This window comes from Rhynchophorus ferrugineus, unplaced genomic scaffold (assembly GCF_030347505.1).
Source record: "Rhynchophorus ferrugineus isolate W39M unplaced genomic scaffold, kcgeb_rfMv2 rfM1, whole genome shotgun sequence".
NCBI lineage: Eukaryota > Metazoa > Arthropoda > Insecta > Coleoptera > Curculionidae > Rhynchophorus > Rhynchophorus ferrugineus.
The window spans coordinates 5,201,257-5,229,198 of NW_027472580.1; the positions used below are offsets into that span (position 1 = coordinate 5,201,257).

The 27,942-nt window shown below is 32.5% G+C and overlaps 1 protein-coding gene across 2 annotated transcripts; it reads left to right on the top strand.

Annotated features, from left to right (window-relative positions):
• The first annotated feature begins 2,521 nt into the window (after positions 1 to 2,521).
• On the top strand, positions 2,522 to 20,424 carry LOC143202873 (uncharacterized). Of its 2 annotated transcripts, none has more exons than XM_076414838.1 (2): positions 2,522 to 2,726; positions 16,207 to 20,424. In XM_076414838.1, the coding sequence occupies exon 2, from the start codon at positions 16,210 to 16,212 to the stop codon at positions 20,329 to 20,331; it is 4,122 nt and encodes a 1,373-aa protein (XP_076270953.1). In that variant the 5' UTR covers positions 2,522 to 2,726; positions 16,207 to 16,209; the 3' UTR covers positions 20,332 to 20,424. The 2 variants fall into 2 exon arrangements, with proteins under 2 accessions (XP_076270953.1, XP_076270944.1); XM_076414829.1 differs by lacking the exon at positions 2,522 to 2,726 and adding an exon at positions 10,369 to 10,601.
• Positions 20,425 to 27,942: the final 7,518 nt, after the last annotated feature.

Here is a 27,942-nt window from a genome sequence, read left to right on the forward strand (position 1 = left end):
AGCAAATATCGGCCGATTCCAGTTTATGCTTAAATTCATTATGATTCTATATTTTATCCATATTGCCAATGCTGTGTGCATTGATGTTTCATTGACGTGCGTCTCGTTGTTCCAATCTATTAGCTCGTTGACTTTCTTTGTGTTAGTCTCTACTTTCACTTACGCGTGTTTTAAATTCATACCTGTTATTATTCCTGTACATCCTCAAAAACGTGGCATTTTGTTTTATTTTTTTGGTATTTGTTGAAATTAACAGGAATTTATACGAAACTTCTCTAATATAATACAATATATCGGGAACAAAAATGACATTATTTTATAATGGTATTAGAAGGTAACATTTTGCTGTGAAGGCATTTGACTAGCTCTTATAAACTGTAAAACTGCAAATTATGCATAAAATATAAATAGAGTATAAAAAGAAATATATGTATAACATATAAATATTATCATAAACAAAGAACTTTGATCTATTAGAGTTCTGGCTTCTTGTTTTCTTATATTGAAAGCAAACTTTGAAGTCTTTCTCTGTTAAAATTCTGTTTACCTGTTTTGTTCAAAAGTATATGGTGAATATTATTTTTAAAATTCTATCTAGAATATCATTAAATAGTATACAATTAAAAGGTTTTAAATTTACATTTTCTTAAAGATGTTTGACAAAAAATATGTTATATTATCGATGTGGCAATATCGCGCGATAAAATTTAAAAAAAATCTCAAAGAACTACTGACAGTATAATAAAACAATTTTTTGGGGCATGTGATATTGCCTTGCATCGTTTGAAACAAAACAAAATTTAGGATCATGCAATAATCTTAAAAGTGCGCCTAGCTTCGTGATGGTATCAGATTGTCTAGATATGGTCTATGTTTTTCCATACACTCTATAAAGTTCCACCTGGTGGCAGATGCTCTTGGAACTTTATTTCCAACCGTTTCATCCAACATATAGTAACTCTTTGTGTAGAATTGAAAAAATAATTGGTAATATCACTCATTTCGGCAAAAAAATACCTACATTCGCATTTATGATCGATTGCCTGAGACAGTATCAAGTTTAATTGGTGAGCATAGCAATTTATTGCCGAATCCAAACCATACAAAAGTAACAATATAATTTTATGTAATAACACCAAATAGTGTAGTAAATAGATTAAATAAGTTTTTATTTATTTTTGTTTGATTTTTACAACGAGTATTATGTACAAATTTTATTTCAAAACGTTTTTTTTTGTGTTAAAAATCTAAGTTTGATTATTTTTTACTTTTTACTGACTTTCTTATTTATATTTTGAAGTCGTTTATTTTTTGCCTATGATGAAACGTTTTTTAGATAAAAAGAATTATAAAAATAATGACGGGGCAGAATTAAATTTTTTTTCAAGAGTAAGCATTACATTTTTTTTATATATATTTTAAAGTCTCTTTTTACCAACTATGGGTTTATCTGGACTGGGCCTAAAATTTAACGTGGGCTCCGAATCACCGTCTTCAGCATTAAGCCATTAAGAGTGACCAACTTTAGAAATCATCCCAGAAGACATCCGGTCTTACCCAGCCTGGTTATTGGCGTGTCTGAGATCATTTTCCTTGTCGGATTATACACTCTCGCCGCCTAGAATATTCACAAATACAAACATAAATTTACGACCATGCCCCAGCAGGATTCGAACCCGTGGCTATCGCAACAGCAGGAGGGCCGTCCCATCGCCGTTACCACTGCGCCACCAAGCCGGCAAGCATTAAATTTGGGGATGCACATGCACATTTTAGATACTGAATATACATTATAATCAAATAATAGTGATTATGATTATTAAAATTAAATAAATTATAAAATATAATTTATTTTAATTTTATAGTACATCTAAAAAACACAGTTAATTATACAGCCATAATAGTTTATATGTTAAATTTCTTATCACTCTTATCACTATTGCTTTCAATAATTTTGCGTACGTCTGACAATCGGACGACTTTGACGGGCTCATTCGTTTACGTGTTCGAACTAATCAGACAGCATTGTGTTTCTTTCTTAATAGAATAAAATTAGATGGAAAATATGATCTCTTATTCTGAAACGAATTTACAAATAGCGGCAGGCAATACACTAAACATCTTGATGACGTATGTACAAAAAAACCTTGAATAGACTATATATTAGCTTTGGAAGTCCTGACAAGAACCGAAATAACTTTTTCCTCAAACCCATTGTTGCGTATGAAACAAAACACTACGATTTCATTTCAACTATACATGTCAAACTATAAATAGTATTTGAAAATACGAGAAGTACTTAACACTGTACTGTTAGCCAGCTCTCAAGGTTATTTAATAACTGTTTAAATACTTTTTAAACCGACCAGTCCTTGTATAAATGAATATCTTATGACACACACACACACACACACATACAGAGAAACACAGACACGACCATAAAGATCAATCGAAACATTATAAACGGGCAGATGGTTCTCCGGTCTCTAACAAGTGAAAATGGACGCAATTTACACTTTGCGGTACGAGTTTTGTTTCGCTTTCGAAGGTTCCGCGGTCTAGCTCGTCCGTCATTCTTACAGTTCGATTTTTTATCGTCATTAGGTATCTCTTATCAGTTTGTTCGCGCACGTTACACCTAGATCATTTTTATCAAAGATGGTGGCAGGTTCTGGTGAATCAAAAAGTTACGTTGTTACATCTGTGGTCTGGTTTAAATACTTGGGGTAAGTTGTTTTAGATATATGACCGTTTTTTTAGATATATGTAGTGTTTCGCCCTATTTATATAATGATTGATGAAGAGATAACAATCGGAATACATAAAAATCGCGTTTATATAAATTAGTGGGAAAGATAAGCGATATTTGGGTGTAGTACTACATGTTATATGAAACGTATACAGTGATAGTATACCGATTCCGATTCTGCGTGGAAGATCATGTGCTCTAATATAACATAAAAGTATTGTCAGAATATTTTTGGGGGTTTCATGTACTTAAATACGCAATAAAATTGTTAGAATTCTAAAACTATTATATAATGTAAGCAAAAGGTTATTTTATAGATTTTTGACATTTATCTATATAAAATAACATTTTAGTATTCCTGAGTTATTCATGATATTCAGGGGCTCTCGAAGCCCATAAAACCTTTACAGAATGCTACCTCGTGATATCACAATTATCACTTTTAGTTTGTATTATTTAAAAGAATTTAAAAATGTGATAACATATAAAATGATAACAACGGTCTGACTAGTCAGAAAAGTTCCACGACAATGAATTGCAAGACTTATAGGGGTTAAATCTTGCTCAAATTTTTAAAGAACTCTGATAGCTTAGTAGTTAATGAATCAGTTGTTTTCAATCATGTAATCATTTAAAAGTAAGATTTTGAACAATTTTACATCGTTATTTCAGTGGTTGTTAGTAAAGTAACGATGAAAAGTGACACTACTGCGATAATTTCAAGTACGAAAACTTACTGGTGAGCCCAAATGTGCATATGACCGGATCAAAATTTTGTAGTCTATTAAGAGCTATTTGCAAATGCAACTTTGACTGCATATCTCTAAAAAAACAAGCAATAGTGCATGGAACTCTTGGCTAAACGTTGCAAGAATTACACGTGTGAAAGGTACAGTGTATGCTAGTTCGAATTGTAAATTCTGTCACACCAAGAGTACACCACTGCGTACTCGCATCACATCGAAAATGTGATTTTGAGTCAGCTGTGAAGCCTATATCAGAATTGTATCAAACAGTTGTTCAAACCGAAAAAAAAAACTGCAAAACACCAAAATCTACAATAATCATGATTAATGTTTTATAAAATGACAACTAAACCTGTCCACATCTGTTTGTGATTCAGTGTGGTAAATTACAGGGGTAAATAAAAGTATTCTAACTATCAGATTCCCGAAGAACTCACACACAAGTCTTTTTACGAACATGTATTACTTAGAAACCTTTAATCTTATTGGCTTTTTAAATAGTTTTTATCTAAATCTTTGCGCTTGGAATGTCTCGTCAATCTGAAATATAGGCAATCTGAATTTAGATGTGTAATAATAAGGTTTTACTAAAATAAAGTTGGGATATTCATTATAGTTTCTTCCGTAACAGCAACGTAACTATGGAAAATACAAACAACTTTTTATTAAAATAGAATACTGTGCAAAAATGTGAAGTCATATTATTGAGTACTTTTCCAGTTTGGTGGAGACAAATATACTCATATGGAATTGTATATTCAAAGTATATTAAGATGGCAGAGTGCATTTGTGGGACATATCTAATCTGATAGGCTTCAAGACTGCTATTATGTCAAGTTTTTATTTTTTCCAATATTAAACTTTTTTTGCAACTCATGAAAAGTTTTTCTCATTTATTTTATAAAAAAAAAGATCAAGTGAAAATCATGGTGTGCCAAACATACTTCGTCATTATAAGAAGAATATAGGAATATTGTCAGTGACAAAAAAACTCAACTACACAACTCAACAAACCCTCCTTCGGTTAACCTAAGATGAAGGACTGGTCCAAAATTTAATTACCATTCTTGATTGGTATGAACATGAGTAAATCAATTAAAGAAAACAATGTTTATTACATATAAGTAAACAAACTTGAACTTGGTGTAATTTTTTTGACGTAACTCTTGATTTGAAGTTTATATAAATGGATAAATATATCAGTGTTCAACCCATTTTCATTGTTAAAAGTCCCAAAAATAATACGTTTCTCCTTTCTATGATTTGAAAAAAAGGACACTAACTTTATCCAAGCTCAGAATAACTAAAGGCTATTGCTAGCTGCAGCAAAATGTAGACTCTACCCAGACTGCCTTGGCTATAGATTGATCATTGATCTACCTTTACCCAACTAATACAAAACGGATCCACACTGCTTAAATAGATGATATTGAGCTGGAGGCATCATTGAGTCTTACTTCTTCAAAAATTGAGATTTTTGCAGCTTATTTTATTTATTACTAAAATGCGTATTGCTATTGATGCAATTGATGTGATTTCAACAAGCCGGTATCACATCATACAGTTAGTAAAGCTATTATACTATAACATGAAACATTTCCTTCGAAAGAGTATACTACCCCTTTACATTATCTAAATTTGCTTGATTTCTTTTCATGGGTTTATTTAATATAGAAAGTTTATGTCAATACGGTCACAGAGAACTTCGACAAAAGGTTCTAGGGAAGTCGTGCAGGCCACTTGCCCAATATTTTACTTCATATAAAATTATATTTAATGCTATGTACTTTATGACTGAAGAAAAAATAACAAATTTGCGTTCTATTTAACATAAATCTTGCGTAAACATTAGGGGACACCCTATTTAATTAGTAGAAAATGTGATTTAAAATGACAACGCTTGATCGCACAATGGAAAATCCTTGATTTCTGACATATGTGAGATTTCCTTATACAAAAATTGGCTATTTTTGCATTGCCAACATTATTTTGAGATTTTCTGTTTTAGTTAGTCTGAGTACTAGCGGTGAATATTGCAAGAAGATAGAAGAAGAAGAATATGCGGATACTCGTAAGACGCCAAAACATGTTAATTCTAGCTTACCAACCATTAATTCTTACAACCAACTCACAAAAACATCCAAGAAATAAGTACGTGCTAAAAGAGTTAAGACTGCCTTTAACTATTTTCTGTATAAAACTAAAAATATACAAAAATTACATGATGAATATAATGACAGAATATCAGAATTTTATGAAATAATTTCATATCCTAAGAGAGATTAACTAAGTATCTAAAACTGATGGTAATTAAACATAAACCGAAAGTTGATATAAAACCATTAAATAATTTTGTTGCTATTGAATACATTTTTATTAAGAATTTTGTAATTTTTTTTAATGCTATGATAAATTGCTGCAACATGAATAAAAGTTATAAGCATAAGTTATGTACAAAAATTGTAAAACTTTGCTTTCAATATATTAAATAAAGAGTTGTCTTCATTCAGATTCAGACAGTCCAAATATCCTATTTAAGTAATTCTTGGAAATATAGTAACGTCATCAATTAAGGAGAATGATCAAATAATGTTGATTGCGTTGTTTGTTAACAGTATTACCGAAAACTAAGTAATACTAACTAAAATATCCGGGTACATTATTCGATAAATGGGACGTCAATTAAAAGCGTTAGGCGGCATGTCATAAAAGAAATTTGTAGCAGCTGATTGTTAATTTTAAACTAGAAATGTTTGATTAATATACGTCAGTTAAGAAAACTTACCATGATATTCAATTACATTAATCAATAATACATGATAACAGAACACACATTTGATTCTTTTTTTTTTAAACATAATATCATCCTCTAGATACTTAGTGCAATCGTAATTATAAATTAATTTATTACTATTAGCTGACTACATGTCGCTTGATCAGTGATATCTATTGGTGAAAATACGAAGTATAAATGCAAACAACTATTAAATTCAATGGCTTTGATGCTAATTATGGAATGCACAGGCTTTCATTTACGTTCAATATTTCTGCCAAAACCCATCACACAGTTTTTGTATTAATGACAACAAACACCTTAGAGGACCAAAATATTTCGAAGATACGTAATTGTAAGACATATGAGATGAAAAACCAGCTCAGAAAGCACTCAAAGAGCACTTTCGGAGAGCTTAGCGGTTGATAAATGAACCAGTTCCAGACATTTACATGCTAGAATAGAGATCCAAAAGAAAGAAAGAAAATGGCTACGGCCGAATTTAAAAGATGCCAACTTGAACAAATTGTGGTATAAATATCCGAAATAACGAGTAACAGACTCAAAGTCACCTTTTTCCATGATAACACTGTGCCACATGTTGCAAGAGCTGTGAAGAATACTCTGTTGCAGCTCGAATGAGAAGCTGACGAACCCAGCATACTCTTCAGACATAGCCCTTCTAATTACAACTTACTACAGATTGATGCAGTGTTACTTGGTCGACACATTGTTTTGAAATCAGCAAAAATTGATCGATTATGGAAATGCTGCCAAACTAGCATTGTTATTTCGACACATTACCGCTAATTCGCGAACAAATAATTCTATTTAAGATCAAAAGTGTCAAAATACATGCTAACGCCTAATATTTTCTGTAGAGCGCTCATTACATGAAGAACGATTAAATTGTTCTACTCTTGAGTATGTATGATCCCATACTCGCCGTTAACCTGGCTGGGTGCGACCGGATAAATCTAGTTGGTAAATAGGTAACTTAATTAGCAAAAAATTTACTTGTAATTCCAATAAATCTGGTTATTTCTACTTCTATATTCTAAACGAAAAACCTGGTTAAACCCATATTTTGTCGCCACATATATATTTATGAAATACCACGTACGTCATCATATATTTAATCGGCAAGTTCATTATAAACAACAAACAAACTAATTGACATTTTAATATGTCGTAGTTGTGAGGGTTCGATCTAGAACAATCTAAATAGTAAACTATTTGAATGTATTATTAGCAATACATTAACAAATTGATGTAAAATACAATACGAGGTTCATAGTAAACAGATCTGATAAGATTCCATTATAAAAAATGGGACATCTATTGTTAGAACGTTAAATGAGAACAGAACATTGTATCTTCTAGATAATTTTTATTTGAATGGAAGAAAAAACAAGCTACAAAGATTAAACTGGTTTATTTATAATGTTGTGTTTATTCTTAAGATTGAGTAAAATTATTAAAAAATCTTTGTAATTATGTAAACATTTATTGAATTATTCAAGAAGGGCCAAAATATTATTGTTTATTTTATTTTATGATACAGGAAAATACCTTAAGTATTAAATAATTAAACTATTAAATATTATAAAAAAATATTAAGAAATGTTTACATAACTAAACACCAACTGAAGCTTTTTCGAAGGGCTAAAATATTATCGTTTACTTTACATTATGGTGTATAAAACTATCGTCTGGAACTAATAAAGCGGAAATAAAAAGAAATTGAATTAGTGGTGGAAGGCTAATAGTTTTACAGCTCAAAAAACTATAAGAAGTGTATATTTTATCAATTGGTCATAGTTTAACTTCTAAATGTTTGTCGACAAGTTTGTGATGAGTAATTTTTTGAATAAGCGTCTATCATTGAGAAAAAGGTATAACAACTAACTAATTTTTGTACAGTTTAAATTAATTTTAATGAATGCTTTGGTTGGTCTGTGATACATTTAAATATAGTTTTCATGGGTTGTGTCGTTTTAGGACTCATCTCCTATTTTAGTGTATTGCAGTGTATTGCTGTACTAACTTTGAGAAAAAACATGAAAAAATACTTTTTTAATTAATGTCAAACCACAATATTGTTTCTAAGATATTTATTTCGATTCATATTCATTGCGTTAAGCCTTAACCCAAAACTTCATTTAAGATATTGCTAGTTGTGCTAGTGCTTACTGAAATGCTTGAAACTTCTATCATCATTTATAATCCTTTTTATTTAATGTATATATAAGAAATCTAATCCTGCTAAGAATGTATGGTTATAAAATCAATCAATATGTTTTTATAACATGGATGACTATCGATTTCCATAACTAAGGTTGGTGCTAGTTTAGTTTGTGAATTTTGTGAATGATAACTTTTGAATAAGCATCTTTCATGGAAAAAAGGTATGTAACAAAATAACTCTCCGTTAAATTTATTATTGAGTAAATAATAAGTGTTTTCATGGTTTCGATTTTGATTGTTTGATGTACCTGAACTAATTTAATGTCTTATAGCGGTCCCAGAAAGTACATTATAAAGTAGCTTGTTTTCTCCAGTTCTGAGTTTTTCTGTTGTTCTCCAGTTTTCCATTCTGCTCTTTGTTATAGTTCCTGTTATAGATGTCAGAGAAATAAATGAGTAAATTTGTTAATTGTGCTTATAAAAGTGTAATAGTTATTTCTCAAAATACCGTTTTTAATATATCTGCAAATTTTATAGCTGTATGGCGGTATTCTCGGCTTCTTTGTCATATATACGCCTTAATTATTCAAGTGTTTTCCCCGCTGTACCCTTCCTTTCACTTCCTGTTTGTTGGTATATTTAATATGTTGCTTCCTGCGTACAAAGTAATTCCAGAATATATTCCCTTCATCTCTCTATTTCTTTTCCATCTTCGGTGATTATGTCCCGTTTTTTGTATTTAGTATATTAATAGTTATATGATTTTTCTTTTCTGCAAATGCAAATGCTGATAATATTTTGTATAAAGTTGTAGGTTTTCTTTACTGTTTGTGTACATCTCTTTTCCATAATGTATCCATGTTTTCTTTCTTCCATTGTATATATTCCTTTTTCTTTCTTTTTTGCTTTATTTCTATTCTTATTTGGTCGGAACACCATAGTTTGTTTGTAATCAGATCTTCTTTTATTGATAAAATATTGATAAATTGTCGATATTGTTTGAACCATCATCTGGTAACCATATATAAACTATATATATATATATATATATATATATATATATATATATATATATATATATATATATATATATATATATAGTAACCAGCCTGGTTACTGGCGTTACTGGGATTATTTTCCTTGTCGGATTTTACACTCTTGCCAAGGACAATAACAAATATTATGCAATCACAAACATAAATTTACAACCCTACCAAAGCAGACCACACGACTGTCGCAAAAGAAAGTGGACCGTCCTGTCGTCTTTACCACTATGTCATCCAAGACGGCTACAACATAATTATATGTAAACAAAAACAAGTTTAATTATATTATAGATATAGCATATACTTAAAACTTGCGCACTAGTAAACAGCAATTATGTTATTTTATAAATTACCTGCCTTTAGAGTCCTTTTGAGTCCTCTTAATTGTCGTAATTCCAAACACTTCTCTTAATTTTACAATTTCTCCAATAAAAATAGGCATTATCTTTTTACAAATATTACTATCTAAATATCAATAAGTAATTTTAGCGGTAGCAATTAAACAAGTTCATATATATTTATTTAGTCAGCCATTTTATGTTAACAAGTGACACATTTCATATCAGTATGTTTGTAAAAATAAAATTTCATTTATAAAAAATGGTATTACTGAAATATATTTGAATACTAACATGTGAAATAAAACGACGAACAATTATCAATAATAATATTTGTCATTCTATCTGTCAGATTTTTTCGAAACGTCCTTTATTTAGGTTTCCTCTTAATTATTAGGAAAAAGCGTGTCAGTTATATCCTTTAATATAGTGGGCGTTACTCAGAACAGTTTACCTGATAAGGGTTTAATCTTGTTAAAATAGAATTAATGATCTCATAGTTAAAAATATTAAGATAAAAGTATCGGTTAGTGATGCAGCCACATTTTAAACGTTTTATTTCAACATTTTATGGATACAGGGTTTAAAAGTGTGTATTTCTAAATTTTGTGGAAGTTTAGTTTCAGAAGTAATCCAACGTAATTTATTATAAATATGGGATGTGTTTATTTTATGTGTAGCGATAGGGATGAAATCAGCTGAAAATTGAAACTCTAAGGCAAATAATATTATGTTGCGTTAAAAAGAATGTGTTTATTAAAAGTAAGTAATTATACATATATGTCATTATTGGAGCTCCAGTTTATACATTAGTTCGTTTTCGGTTTTTATAAGGTTTCGTTCTTTCTGAGCCATCCTTTAGCTAGCCCTGTATTAGAGGGAATCAAGCAGAGTAAAACTATTTACATCGATCTAGTCGTTTTTCAGATTTAGTGAGACAATTGGATAGCAATAGCTCTTTTTTATTATTTAATTAATATATTGTTACTAGTCGTTTCAGCCTAACCTACAATTTGTCTTTATTATAACTTACATCAAGGTATATAACTAGGAGGACCCATGGGCCCTATCTCAGTCTCTAATGAAATAATGTTTATACATGTCACTGCTATATTTTTTATTATATGCACCTCACTACATAACACTATACAAGATCATATGGTTTGATTCTTTTAAGTCCGTGTCCTGTTCTGGTGGTATCCAATAGTTGTAATATTTCAATATTCGGGTGAGAATGGAGTCTTTACTCATACCCTCTTGCTGTCTTGATTTCTTGACTGACTGTGGTTATCTGAAGGTCTCGATGTAGGTAATCAGTCCTATTTTTTGGGTGCACCCACAACACCTCTCAGGATTTTGTTCTGAATAATTTTGTATTTTATATATGTTACTCTATGCAGAAGATCCCCATAATTGAACTCCGTATGTCCATATAGGTTTCAATATTTGCTTATATAATAGCAATTTATTATGTACTGATAATTGTGATTTTCTTCCAATTAGCCAGTACATTTTCCTATATTTCAATTCCCGTTCTTTTCTTTTCATCTTTATATGTTTCCTTCCAAGCGAAGTTTTGTATTGAGTTTCATTCCGAGATATTTAGCGTTGTTGCTATATGGAATGATAGTATTATTTAATGTTATGGGTACGGTCTATTTATAGGTGAACTGCACATGTACAGATTTACTTTCAATAATTCTTATTTTCCAAGCTTGTATCCAATTATTTATATTGTCACTTGCCTGTTGTAATTTTCGTGAGGCTTCTTGACTATTGTGTCCGACAGCTATAATAGCAGTATCATCAGCAAATGTAGCCATCGTAATATTTTCCGTTTGTGTATTGCAAAACATTGGTCCTAGTACACTTTCTTGTGATACACATGCTTTAGATTTTTTTATTGTAGAGTAAGCTTCTTCTTGTTTGACTCTAAAAATTCTGGTTGTAATGTATGATTTTAATAGTTCGGTGTGTTGTTTTGATAGCATTTTCTGTAGTTTATGAATAAGGCCTTCATACCAAACTTTATCGAAAGCTTGTGCTACATCTAAAAATACAGCTGAGCATACTTTTTTACTTTCGTAGGCTTTCTCAATAACATCTGTTATTTTGTGGACCTGGTTAATTGAGTGCTTGTTAATAAACCCAAACTGGTGTGTTGGTATTAAGTTTTTCAAAAACCTTAGATATTACTTGTAGCAGTGATATAGGTCTATAGGCTTTTATTTCGTTTGCTGACTTCCCAGGTCTTGGAATCATTATAATTTCAGCCATCTTCCAATTGTCTGAGACATGTTTTAATCTAAATGCTGTATTGATCAAGTTGGTGAGTTTTATAATTCCTTTTCTTGGTAGTTTTTGCAGTAAGTCTCCTGTTCTTAAATCGCAGCCTGGTGATTTCCTGGGGTTAATGTCAGTTTTAATAACTTTGGTTAACTCTTTCGGCGTGACTATTTCAATCATCGAATTTTCAGCTTCTATGTCCGGCAAATTATGTTCAATATTAGTTTCGTTTGGTTTGAAAGCTTTCTCTAGATATTCAGCAAATGCTTCTGCTTTTTGGTAGTAGTAAAAATAAAACCAAAATAGTCAAAATTAAAGATTTTCAAGAAAAAAAATATATAACTAAATATATTAATGTATAAAAATAATTATAGTTATAGAAATATTAGTTATAATTAATTTAAAACATGGGGCAAAAGTGCCGCTACCATCTTGAGTGTCTGTAATTTTTTCAAAGAATATATAAGTAAGTTTGGCTTTCACAGATGGTTTATTTGGTCATTTTACATTTTTTTTTTGTTATGACTGAAAAATTATTTCGGCTAAATGGTGACCGCGATTAGCTATGCAACTTTCGGCTCTTTTTAAGTCATTTTTCATGACATCCTGCAATATCTGAGGCTGAAATTCTTCAGTTTCGTGACGAATATTTTGTTTAAGATGTTGAATCGTTTGGGGCTTATTCACATACAATTTTGATTTTAAAAAATTGTTGAACGAGCTTTTTGTGCTCTGGACCTATCTTGCTCAAATCACATGTCCTTTAGTCCTTGCTCTTCCATTTCAGGCACAAGAGAAATTCGAATCATGTCTTGGTATCAGTAGTAACATTAACTTCACAACCTTGGTCATTTTCAAAAAAATCGGTACCAATGATGTTCCCAGCATGAATACTACACCATACAGTTGTTTTTAGTGTATGCAATGATGTTTCATGAATTAATTAAAGAATATGTGCTCCCCAAAATCTACTGTTCTGTTAATTGGTGTGGCCACTGAGAAAATGGGTTTCATCGCTCGTTATCAATTTAGACGAGAAATCTTCAGTTTCATTAGGCAGTTTTAGGGTTACATTAATGTACTCAACTCGTTGATCAGGACCTCTCGATAGCAATTTTTTGACTAGTTGAATGTTGTACGGGTACATTTTCAAATCAGTTTCCAAAATTCGCCTTAAACTGCGTGCAGAAATATGTAACTGGGCACGCCTCCAAATTGATGTTTCTGGAGACTTTGCAACATTATCGTGTACTATATTTTCAGCGTTGCAAGAAATCCGTGGCCTTCCAGAACGAGGCCTGTCTTCTGTCCTACCGTACTGTCGAAAATTCGCATGTAAACGATAAATTGTGGTTTTGTGAGGAGTTGGACCATTATGATATTTTTAACGCAATTTCCACTGAGTGGCGATAACTACAATTTTTTTCAATAAATATCGTCACTATTTCTGTTCGTTCTTGTGGCATATCTTTATGGTAGCGGGACTTTTGCTCCATGTATATAACTATATGAACTACAAGATAAATTTAAGGCGCCTTCACCAAAGTATACGTTTGATTGATACATTTTTGAATGGATCATGATATATCCAGCAATATATTGTTAATTTGAAATATTTTTATTCTCTATCTTTATATCTATCTCTATCTATATAATATTTGTATATCTAATTATTCTTATTCTTCACTCTCATATATTTGAATGTTTAAATCCATAGCATACACATCGAAACAGATGTTATCAGTAAACATCATGTTAGTAATTGGAAGTTAGTATAATTATAGAGGATATATTGCCAATTGGTATTCTTTATACCCAATTGCATTCTCATAAAAACTATGAATAGTAAGATAATTGTGAGTTTAGGCTTTCTGGTATCGTTTGGCAATAACTTCATAAGGAGGAAAACGGCGAACTAAAACATGGTTAGGTGGTGGGAATTTGTTCGAAATAATATAATTAAAATTTTCATTTTCAAAAGAACAAACCTGCGAATTAAAATGCTTTTTGTCTATTTCAATTAACATTAGTCCATAGATCTGAAAACAGTTAATATATTTGAGGAAAAGTTCTATCAAAATAGAAAAATTACTATGTTTTTACTATAACGGATTTCAAAGGAGAGTTTGCTATATATGCTATATATAAAAATACTGTATAATATCTGATTATCAATGCCCTATTTATAAGTTTATTACAATTTTGCAGTATTTATCAAGATTTTGCTAATTAACAATTTAGAATTGATACATTGTGCTACTTAAATCATTTCAAGGTTTATATCAGCTTCTTGGAAAGTGAAATGAAGCTTATCATAAGTACTATAAATAAAATATACAGTAAAAATTAAGAAGAACACTTTAGTTTTTATCTTAAACTTGATATCGTTTTTAATCCCAACCTGTTATAGAAATGGAGAATGAATCTGAATATATTTGAATGTTTTATAGAAATATGATACCCATAAATTAAAGAAGCTATAATTTTGATGAATATATGATAGACATCTTCTCTAAGTTCAAACCATTTTCTAAAATAATAACAATTTTTGGTGTATTTTTGCGTTTGTATAAAAGTATTTTTATACTCATTATGTCATAAAACAAATTAATTATTAAAATGGGCGATTTTTATTCAGACTAAATAAGGCTTAAGCTGTTAAAAAGAATTATATTATTCTTAGAATAACTTTTATTAAAGTTTTTAATATAGATGCTATGTAACAGTCCTTTTTTGTCTTGTTTCAAGAAATCATTATGTATATACCTAAATTTAGTACTCAATATAGTAGTAAAAATTATAAACTCAAAAGAACGTATACTAAGAATTGAAGATTAGTTAGTCACTAAACTCAATTTTAATGTCGAGCCTAGCTTTCAAAGGGCACAAAAGTGTGTGATGTATTTTAAAAGAACCAAATATTAAATATTTATGTGAAAAGAAGTATGATTAATTTTTAAAGAAATAAATTTCGTTTATGACTACTAAAATACCAAAAAAATTTTAGTAGAACTCCCAAAAAAAAACAACAATTGAAAAGTCCCCAGCCAAAATTAGTTTTTTCTATTCAACATAATTTCCTACAAGGGTGATATGTTGATTATAGCGGCCATCCCACTTTTCGATACCATTTTTGTAGTAGGATTTGTTTTCATTCAACGAAAATCTCTTCCCAGTGAGCATTATTTTGAGATCTGATAACATAAAATGGTCGCTGGGGGCCAGATCTGGAGAATATGGCGGATGAGGAATCAATTCAAAGCTCAATTCATGGATTTTTGACACGCTGTATTGTCTTCGTGCAGCAGCATATTCTTTTTCTTTAAATGAGACCGTTTTTCGGCGATTTCGTCCTTCAAACGGTCCAATAACGCGATATGATAGTCGCTGATGATGGTCCTTCCTTTTTCAAGGTATTTAATAAAAATTATTTTATGTGTATCCCAAAATACAAACGCCCTAACCTTGTTAGCCGACTGTTGCATATTCCCACGCTTTGGAGCGGGTTCATCATGTGCAGTCCACTCGAACGACTGTCGATTGGTCTTCGGAGTGAAATTATGGAGCCATATTTCATCTATTTTCACATATCGACGCAAAAACTCGGATTTATTACGCTTTATCAACTTCAAACACTGCTCTGAATCATCAACTCGTCGTTGTTTTTTGGTCAAAAGTGAGCTCACGCGGCACCCACGTTGTACAGAGCTTTCTCGTACCCAAATATTCGTGAATAATATGATTTACACGTTCAGTTGATATCTTTAGTGTGTCTGCTATTTCATTCAATTTCAATTTACGGTCATGCAAAATCATTTTGTGGATTTTTTTATGTTTTCGTCGGGAACAACATCTTTCAACAACCGTCTTCATTGTTCATTTCACCACGTATAAACTTAGCATGCCAATCCTTGATCAAACAGCTCTCAAATTTATACACGCATCTTTTGAGAGTTAGGGATAACTGAAAAATATATGAATTTAATTCTAGTAGCGCCATCTATGTGACAGGCCCAGGACTTTTCAATTGATCTGTTAACATTATTACAGTTAGATACTTAACCATTGTTTTATATTTTAGATTATGGGAGGCACACATTCCAAAGAAGAACAGAAACTACAAGACATATCCAGGCATACTAAATCTATAAGAAGCTCCCTCAGCACTTCACCGCAGAATTTTACGAAGGAGAGAAAGGATTCAATCATAGCCGATTTGTCTCATAGCAGCACAAGTATCACCAGCCTCAAAGGCAAAGTAAGCAAAAAGAAATACAACGAGACTCTGAAGAATGTACAGCAAACGTTGACTGCCGTCATAAAAACCGAACCCGTCGATTTGGATGGAGCTGCGATAGAAACAGATTCTTTTGTCCACGTACCCATTAATCGGCAACAGAGAAATTCGAATTCATCCACGTTCAAGGCATCGAAAGTCATCAGGAGCAATGCCGCGGATTTCAGACAAATCGAGGACAGATTCAAGACGCTGAAGGCAGAAATCAGGACGGCTATTAAGAACAACGATGTAGATCTACTTAGGAGTCACAAAGCGGTGCTGCAAGTACTGGCGGGTAATATAGATTCGCTGAATCTGGAGTCAAACACTCCCATTGCCCAACGAAAGGAGTCGCTGAGACGAGATGTCGGTAGAATGTTTGGAAGCGTCCAAAAACAACTAAACATGAATAGAGTCAGCGTCTCCAACACAATAAGAAACACCTCCTTGGGCGATTTAAACAACATAGAGCTTCAATTGGCGCAAAATGAATCCCTATTAGACCAGGTGATGAAAGAGAAAAACCCAGCCGAACTACTGACAATTAAAAATAATATATCAACACTAAGTGATAGGCTAAGAAAAGTAGAAATAACCGATGACAACTTGAAAAACAGAATATTAATTTTGACACAGAAAATGTACGAGCTCAAGAAGACCGTAGACAAACTACTGGTCAAACGAGAGTTCGAATCCAAACTGGTCAAAGCCCAGGAGACCCTGGACAGAATAAAGAAGAATTTCAACGTTCTCAATAGCGAGGAGACGAAAAGATCGTTGGAAACCTTGGAGGATTCGGTGAAGAAAATTAGTGAACACGATGAGGTCTCCAAACGAAAGAAGAAGGATTTATTGGTCGATATATCCAACTACAAGAAATACAGCAGCGATAAGAAAACTATCGAGCAAATAGTGGAGGAGAACGTAGTACTGCGTAAAAAACTGAAGAACTCCGATAAGGAAATCACGATAATCGACCAGTTTATAAACTACTGGAAAAACATCGAACACAACATAGATTTAAACCAATACTCGAAGTTATCTTTATTGAGAATGGATAATGTACTAGACGAAATGCAGGATTCGATATATAAGATGCGCATGGGCATTGCAAACAAATGCGACACGAACCCACCTACCCTGAAAACGTCTCAGTCTGTACCGAAACTGAACGAAGATTATGGCAACGGAGATGTTAAGACGACCTCTTCAGATAGTGGAATAATTAAAACGAAAGCGAGAGTATATGATGTGGCATCGCCCACTATACAATACGTCAACCCGGTCACAACTGATCGTTTCTCTCATATCGAAGAAATGAAACGAAACATTAGTTGTATTAAAGAAAAGGTCGGCGAAAATACCGATCATGCCGTGTTCAAAAGCAAACTGGAAATCTATTTGAAATCTTTGGACGATTACGTAAAGGACAACAACGCGAGTTTAGCCAATAAAGCCGTAATTCTATCAAGTGAAATCTACGAAATACTCATCAGAATAACTATGGTAGAGTTGAAACAACGTATTGATATAGTGACCAAAAAGGCACGAAGTTTCGACGGTAGTAAATATGAAAAAGAATTCGATAAAATAAATGCCGAATTAAATGAACTACACAATGACCTCGACACATTGAAGGTACCTTCACAATACGTACAACTGGTGCACGAAAAATGCCAACTTCTTGAAGAACTGGGGTACTTGATGCAATCTTTTAATAATAAACCATTGTATTCGGTCAAGAGTGATACACACGATATTAAAGCGCTCAAAGATAAACTGGCCGTACTGAATGATAAAGTAAAACGCTTCGTCGGGACGTATAAGGGTGTAGCATATAGCAATCTCGAAAGGGAATTGAACAAAATTCTGTTCGATATCGGCGAGTATCCCGACGAGACTGTCACAGAGCAAATTAACAAAGACGTGGAGAGATTACTGAAGATCTTGGAACATCGTTCATCGCTGGCCGAAAGCTTCAAAACGAAATCGGAATCGATCACAAACGACGAGAGCACCGCAATAGATAAAATCAAGTTCGATTTGGGGAACATCAAAAGTGAAATCGACAAAACGCCCGAGGATGATATCAAGAAGTGTACGAAGCTACAAAGCCGATTGGGTTTGGTAAGTTTCGAGCTGGGACAAATTTCGACTCGATCAAACGAGAGGCTGGAGAAAGAGAAGGAGATTCTCACCAACGAGGTGTCTAGTCTGAGAAACGTCGTCGACGCTAAAATCACGCTCGGACAGAAACCGGTAGCCCATTGGCCGGACAGGGACATCGTCGAAGTACTGCCGAGCTATCCGAAACCTGACATCAACAAGGAACTGGAACTCTTGCAGCAAAAATTCGAAAATATCAAGAAAGAAATCGACAAGCCCAACGCAGACGACATCCACAAAACTTATAAGTTAGCACAGGATGTCAGAAAACTGTTGGAACAACTGAATAAGTACCGTTTCATAAAAAAGACCGATCTGCACGTGTGGCAGATCAATCTCAAGAACGAGATGCAACAGTATGTCGCCATATTAGAAAATGACGCCAAGGAAGCCGAAGATGTCATAAGCCTGGAGAAAAAACTCATCACCCTGGAAGCGCTGTTGAGGTCCAAGGAACAACGAGACCTGAAAACGATGGCTGAAGAGCTCCAAACGATTCAGAGTAAGCTGAACAAGTATGATACTAATACAACCAATGCAAGTATCAGACTAAGGAAGACTAGTGTACAGCAAAAAACTGAAGAACTCGCTCAAAAGCTGAAACGAATCGAGGACGAAGAGATCAAATTCAGAGAGCAGGCGGACAAGATAATGGAGATTGAAGAGAAAACGGAAGCTTTGAAGCCTAAAATCATTTCATTTGTTGGCCAACCGTTGGACAGTAAGTTCAATGAACTCGACGAGGCGACCATGAAACTCATTGTATCGTTAGAAAACTTGGAAGTAAAAAGTCAATCGCTGGTTAAAAGGAAAGTATTTTTGTCGAAGGAGCTTCATAAGCTTGGTGAAATACTCGATAGTCGAGGTCAACAAGTTGAGGAATTGATTAGTATAGAGGAAAAACTGGAGAAGGCCTCTCGGTTGTTAGATGACGCGCGAAATAAACGAGATGATATTGAGGCCGTGAAATATTACGTGAAGATTATCGAAGATCAGATCCGACAGTTGGCTGTAAATGATGATCTTCTCGGAAGACTGGATAAGTGTGCAAAGGAGTACGAGAGAATACAGAGCTCGATGGTCGAATTGGAGAACGATATAAATAATCAAAAAATGTCCTCTAATTGGTTGGTTACGAAATCGTCGAATCAGACAGAGCAAACCACTGATGGCAGCAAAATATATTCATTTGTCATCAAGAAGACAACGAAAGGCGTCCAATTTGCGGACAAGACCATGGTATCTGTGATTGATGATGATGTTCCACCGATATTACCCAAAACTAAACCACCACCTTTACAATGGAATCCACTTTCAGACATAGAACGAAAAATTGACAACTTACAATCATTATGTTTCAGCACAATTGACGAAGATCAATTAAATGAAATCGATAACGAAGCAAACAAGTTAACTATCGAACTTAAAGATTTGGTAATCCCTCGAGAATCTCCAGATAACGTAAAGAAGAGCCTTTCGTATGAGAAACTCGAAACCATTGCAACTCACGTGGAAACGACACTGGCCGAGATCAAGACCCTCTCAAAACTCGAAAGCCAACTAGATTCCATCGGAAATCAGATATCAGGAACCCTGGACAGCACACTGATAGATAATCTGGATCAACAATTGATTCAGGTTCAGATTGGTCTGAGAAAAATTGAGAATCCATTGTTAAAACCAAAAGTAGATGCTTGTAATATTCGGCTATTTGCTAATATGCAAATTATTCGAGAATGCAAAAAAATGCAAGCCACTTGACGAAAAATGTTTAAATTTGTATGATTCTATTTACTTAAATGTATATAAGTTAATGAGTTTTTGAATGTAGGTATTAAATTTATTTATAAGAAAGTATTAGTTTTTTTTTTATAGTTTTTAAACATGCCCAACAACATAACATTTCGATATTATTTCCATCGTTTTTGTGATATTTCCTAGTTATAAAATCACTTTTATACTAGTAGCATCTCGAAAACAAATCGAAACATATTTGATTGGAAAATAGTTTGAATTTATCCAGAATAAATTTATTAATGTTGACAGCATTATTCAATTCCAATTCCTTTTGTACAACTGCAGTTGAAATAAAAGTTAAAATTATGTATATTTGGTCAAATTTTCAAAAAGCCTGTGTAGAGAAAAGTGAATCCAATATTGTACTAGAGTACCAAAAAATGTTTTTGTGAAATCCGATACACAAACAGCTGTTTGCATATTTTATTTTAATACCGTCATTAAGAGTGCCTGTACATGGAGTTACAGATTGATGTGTACAGATTTAGCTATTAAATCTAATTATAAGAAAATATTTATTTTATTTTCGTGGATCTGGCCCAGCAGCAAAACGTTTGGAATTATTTGTTTAATTTCCTTTATATGATGTTTTATAGTTGAAAAAACACTCTTATGTTGCCAATACTACGAGAAAGAAACAGAACTAAAACAGGCAACAGCAAATCAGAAACATTGATGATGCTAAATAGCTTTAATTTAATGATAATAGGTTCAATTATGTCGTTCAAATTGGAAGTGCCCAACAATTGGAACATGAAAGAGTAACATCAACGCCAAATAGTAAAAGTTGTATCTATGTTTGTCCATAAGTTTAAAAGCAGTATGTTTAAAAGCTTTGGTTTATATCGTTATATTCCATTTTCATAAATAGATATTGCTGATCACAAATGTTGCTTATTGCGACAAAACTTTGGCAATATTCATCAAAACATTAGTGATAAGATGTTATAAACCGGCAAACGTTGTTTTAGTGCTTTGCTTGTTTTCATAAATTTCAAATCGCTGCTTACTATTGTTGAAAATGTCGAGGCCAAATAGATGGTCAGTCAAAACAAACTACGTCTCAAACAATAACTTCGAACAAAAACGAGGAACCGTTCTTACCAGTAAAATGAGTGAGATAGGTAAGTATTGATACAATTAAACACAAAGTTGCAGGTTTTTTTTATAGGAAATATTGTTATTTTGTTGTAGCTGCATTGAAAATTAGTATGGCCATTATAACTAAAATATCCCAAATTAAAGAGAAACGATATAATATAGGGCTCACCGGAAATAAAGTATCTACATACTTTGATATTAGCTATATATATATAGCTATATTATAAATGAAATTGTGTTTTATGTAATTTGGATTTTTAGAAATACACTTGAAAAAAGGTACACAGTATATATGGCCACAGAATGTAACGTCTTCCTCACTATTACTAAATATTAAACCATATCTAGTTGTTATATGTTAGATGTGGCAAAGAATAACTACAGTAGATGTGCAGTCCAATAAAGATTATAAATAAAGGCTATGTGGATATGTGGAAAGGAATACACTCTCGACAAGAAACAATAAAGGAAGAGTATATAATTAATATAGGTTAACTGTAGAAAATGGTATTGTAGCCTGTTAAAGATTTATGTGCTTAGATATATTATGTTTAAAATATATACGAGAGTTTGGTAAACAAGGAGAAAATGAATACTATTGTAACATAGATATTGCAAATGCAAATGATTAAATTTAATTTTGTCAAGAACAATGTACTCAGGCAGTAATAGAAGAGAGGAGGAAGAAGCCCGTAGTATCAGAATGATTTGACAAGAAAACACGGCAACCAAGCAAACATGAACTAAACATAAAACAGTAAATATATTCTCTAATGGAAATAAAATACATCACTTGGATGTACAATTATTAATTAGATATATTAAGGCCCCAGGGAATGCCGTAGGTAGTTTAGAAAAAAGTTCCATATAATTCCTGTTTAATGAACTGTGGTTTAAGTCTTTAGATAACATATGCAATTGATGTAGTGTAACGTTAAAATAAATTATATGTTATAACATTTTTGCTTCAATATATTATTTATATTGGAATATTATTATATATACACTAAAAAGGGTAAAATGTCATTAAGTGCCTCAACATTGAACCGTTTTGACTTCATAAGTTGAGATGATAACGTAAATTAATTGCTGCTAACTTAGGTGTATTAAATCAATAGAGCTGTTTGTTAAAGTAATCTAGAATATCAATTAAAAACCTAAAATCGCAACAATTGAATCGATGTATCCTTGAAAAATATTTACACTTTTATAAAATATAAAACGAAATATAAAGTAATCGTTTAGTAGCATTGCCGTGGAATTATCTTCAATTTTTAAAACGTTATATATTCTAATCGCGATATCGTAATTTTTAGTCGCAAAATAAATATCCAAGCACACTCATAGTTACTTGAAAATCGATAAAAATATCGATTCTTTTTGATAGTCTGACATCTTTTATGGGAAAACAAAGTTATTGTTTTTAGAAATGTATTCGCAATTGGTCCAATTATTTACTCATCATATAGAACAACAGCAATTCATTTTAAAATATATAGATTAGACCAAATAATTCCTGTATTGTGTTATTGACAATTATAGTCAGGTCAAGTTGGATCAAAATTAGGGTGTGTACGATTTGTCTGTAACTGCCCAGATCGTCTCTTTCGTTGATAATGTATAAATATTCGAGGAAAGAATGCACCGACTAAATAATAAGACAGGAAAGAGATTAAAATAATTTTACAAGAAATATGTATACACACAGTGATATCATAACCACATAGGGAGAACGATAATGGTAAAATAATAGATATCGTTTAAAAATCTCAATTCGAGCTCATTACTTATCACTTCTAAAACTTTAAGGATTAGGACAGAAAAGTGGGAAATCATAAGTAGGAAATACTTTCAAACTACGAAAGAAATACCATCCTCTGGTCACCGACTCACTGTCAATTATCCGTACCCTCTATCTGAATGGGATCAGGACAAGTTTACTGTGGATTTCTTCTTACGTAGGTATACGAGAAATGAACGCATGGATAGTGCGGCTAAATCGGGAGCCTCATCTCCCCTCCCCATCTCAGATATTTGTGTTCATACCACCATTCGCATCTTGTTTTACGAATAGCCCCTATTTCAGCCTACCACATATTGAACGACTGTCCGTTCACAGCTTACCCAGATTAGAACTAAGTATGCGCAGCAAAATTTCAAAAATGCCTTAACAGGAGAAAATCCTCCTCGACTCCTCCTATTTCTACGAGAGATCGATTCCCTCTATAGAATCTAGATCATACTAAGTTAAGAGTTATTTACCAAATAACCATTAACACTTCGGTGTGGGTGATGGTGTGGTGTCTGGATAGAACCTCTATATATGGTTGTTTATTATGGTTATTATTTTATATACTTATTAATTTTTTATTTTATATGGACACTTTATGTCTGCCCTTGTCGCCTTTAGATCAATACCGTACTATTGTATAGTCGCGAAATGACGATGCCCGTCAAAACGACAAAAAGAAATGTTTCACCAAAAACGCTAAATATTACTGGATAAATAATTGGGATATATATATTTATATATTGGGGATAAATATTTGGGTATAGTTGAATATATTTATTTGGGTATATTGAATTATATTAATCCTAATTTTTGTTGTAATATTTTAATTACCAGGTGTACCGGAAATTTATTACCGGCCGAATTCGGCCATCTTGCCAATCTTTTATGCCATTTACGGATCACATCCCAAAAAGACTGTTCGTCCTTTGAGTAATACAATTCATCGACCAATTTTCTTAAGTTTTTCGAAATTAAACAGGTGCTGCTCTGCAAACCCGTGTCTCATTGATGCAAGAAGTTAATGGTCGGACGGGACATCTGGAGAGTGCGATAATATGTCCCATCCAAGTGCTTTCAATGGTTACTTGGCCGGTGGTGCTTATTGAGGTTTTAGGTAATTAATTGATATTCTGAGATTACTTTATCAAACAGTTTTATCATACACTTATCTAAAGAGTCGAAGACTCTGTAAAAACGAGCTAATGAATAATCTATATACAACAACTTGGTTTTTCTCTTGACTGATACTTACACATATCTGACAACTACATAACTCTAAAGTCCTCCCTAAATACTAGTAACATTTCATTATTGTACTTAACACAGATTCCTTCTTTTAACTAAAGAAGAAATATTTACTTTAACACTTTCCCTTGTTAAGTACAATAATCAAATAACGAAAAAGAATTCAATCCTACAGCAACCTTAAACTAAGTTTCTGCCACCTGCTGCTCAGTCGAGACATGTTGAATTCCGTTGTTACTTATCCTTGACTGTAGGCCAGATCTGGTCTAGTCCCAAGCATTAGATACATGAATGTTCCGACTGCTCCTTTGTATAGAAACTTCTGCTTTGTTATTTTATTTCCCCGATTTTAAAGAATATAATCATTCAAAGACTGAGGCTTTTTAAGGTTGACCGATCTCTTAGTCTGACACATAGTCCCTCTTCTTGAAGCTATAAAACAACTTCATCAAAGTCGTCTCACAATCTTGTGATTCATCATGAATAGTTTCGTCGTCTGGGTACACTTCTTGAAATGGTAGTTTAATATGTTCATTACAACATCCAGGTAACTCTTCAAATCGTATATCTCTAGACAAAATCTTGATCCTTGATCCTTTTCAATCCAAATTCTAAACCGTTCATCGTCATCATATCCATGAGGCCATTGATGGCCTTTTTATCCATTTTTCTTTGCTTTTGACTAAGGGCATAACATATTGAACCAATGATCTTTATATGTTTGCTTCGTAACTTCTTTCTGTTCCACTATTCGTAAGTACTAGCACCATCTACAAATGATTTTCCCATTCTGTTCAGCATATATAACGCGGTGTTAACTAAGTCAGCCCATAATCCTGCTGGAACTTCTGTAACTTCTGGAATTGAACATTGCAATGTCCTGGCCATTTCAACTACAGTTCTATTATCTCACTCACAAATTCCATTCTGCTCAGGAGTGTAGGGTGCCATCAATCTTTGTGTAATTTTGCTTTTGAGTAAGGTAGATCTAACCGCTGTGTTGTCAAACTCCTTGCCATTATAACTCAGTATCTATTTTACTCAATATCCCAATGCCTTTGTGCGCCTTAGAAAATCTTTTAGTGCCTAAATTAACTCTGACTTTCCTGCAATAAAATCATACTTAAATTTTGTATAATTGTCCATAAACAAAACAAAGTAACGTTTCTTCCGAAGGATTCATCAAAAGGTCCACACACATCTGTTGATATTAGTTCACCTGGAGTTTTTGAAATCTCTCTTGTACCAAATGATAAACGATGTGCGTTTCCATATGTACATGGTTCACAGATTTCTGCTTTATCTATCTTGACATAATAATCCGTAATATTTCACGTCACTCTAGTAACATTAAACACAGAGCAAAACAATTTAGGCTTGGATTCGATCAACCGGCTTTGCCGGGTGATAGTCCTGATTTATTGCGCTTAGAAATTTCAAAATAAATAAACTTTTCACGTGTCACTATTCGATTCAGAAATTACTTCCGATTATACATTTGAAACAGCATTTCACAACCAATTTTCCGATTTTGCATTTTTCTGTCATTTAATTAATATCGCATGCATCTTCCCATATTCTGGATTTTCTTCATGGCTCGTAATCGGTCGTTAATGGTTTCTTGAGCCATATTTAATGCTTTTGCCTATTATTTATGAGTTGTGGTTTGGACTTTATCCAATAACTCTTACAGTGTCGCATTTTCAAACTTTTTCGCTTTACCAAAACGTTCTTTGACTTGCATATTGAAATAACCACCTTTGTTTTTTCAAATCTACGTCAAACATATTTTTAAGGTTAGAGTATGTTCGTCGTAAGTTGCTAATAGCAAACGATGGTTCTCGGTAGCTAAATTCTTAAATTAAATAAGAAAACACAAATGCACGTTTTCAGGACCAAAATTTGTTATTTTCAAAGAGATACAAATCTATGACGATGTTATTTTCGAAAAATATAATACGTGTAGCTTTGAATCTTGATGTCAGTAGAATAAAATAAGATATGTGTCAAATCATAACGTTGCATACTTTATGGCTCTAGATATTTGTTAGAAAAACCGGTAATGACTTTTCGGTACACCTGGTATATTGTCAATTACCGATTTCTATATAATAGTAGACATACATATATATACATACAGACATATATATTCCGTTCAATAAATTTTGAAAACAGTGAACTCACGTCATCTGAATTAATGACGTCAAAACGTCGCAATGTTGCCGCTTGTGTATCAACTCAGTGTATTAATTCATTTTGTCCTTGGCATCCCACAATATTCCAATATAAATAAAATAATTAAGCTGTTAATAATGCAATTTATTTTAATATTAAAGTACATCTAATTCATATATTATCAAAAGACTTAGAGCTACAATTAATTAAATACCTATAATAGTTTGTAGGTTAGGATTATGTTTTAATATACTTACATTGCTTTTTCCATACAACGTGTGAGTTAGAGTTCCAGGCGCTTTTCTTTATGTACTAGTATCCGTTGTGGAGCCCTAATTCACTTAATTAACAATTATATGTCCAAGTAATATGTTTTACTTTTATTGGAGAGCATATTTAACTCTTACGCTTAGTTCTTGTTTCCTTCGGTAAACTGTTTCCTTGTAAAGTCATTTATATATCACTGTATTCCTCGTTTCTTTTATTTTGTTAATATCTGTGTATACATTTATGGGTAAAACTATATTTAATCACTGCATTCTCCTTAATGCTATATCTGCAAAACGGGTGCTCTTCTTTCTTTCCTGACACATTTTAACCAAATGCTCATGTATAATCTGAGCAATGACACACATATCTGTGCACATAAAACCTTCACACTCTATATCAGATATTAATATCTCACCTTTTATTTGTCTAAACTTTCATCACCCTGTCTTGGAAATTTCAGCACTGAATCTTAATCCCATATACAGCAAGTTTCATTCAAGTGAATAACCAAGCTGTTAGTTTTTAATATATCTAACATTTGTTCGCAATTCCTTCATTTGTTCAATAAATTTGTCTTCTTCAATATGCTTGATGGAGTTCGTCCAAACCGAAGGCTTTTTTAAATTTATTTATTTCTAAAATAATCAGATATTTGGGTATAATGTTAGTACAAAAGCTACTCAGTTTACTTTTTAAGCACTAACTGTAGTATATAAGGCTGTGTAGAAATATTGCTTATATTGAACTACTGCTTCTATTGTGTAATTGTTAAAGTATCTAACTTCCAAATGGAGGTCGTGGGTTCAATTCCCGGCACGGGGAACATTTTTTTGCTGTTCTAGTTTAGTTAGAACACCTGTCAAATCACATAGACTAGATAGCGGATCCCGGGGCCTGAAGCGTTCCTTATATTCAATAATTGTTTGTTTTTTCCTATTTTTCCTCATACGGACTGCACCTTTACTTGGCCTACACATTGTAATATTAAATAA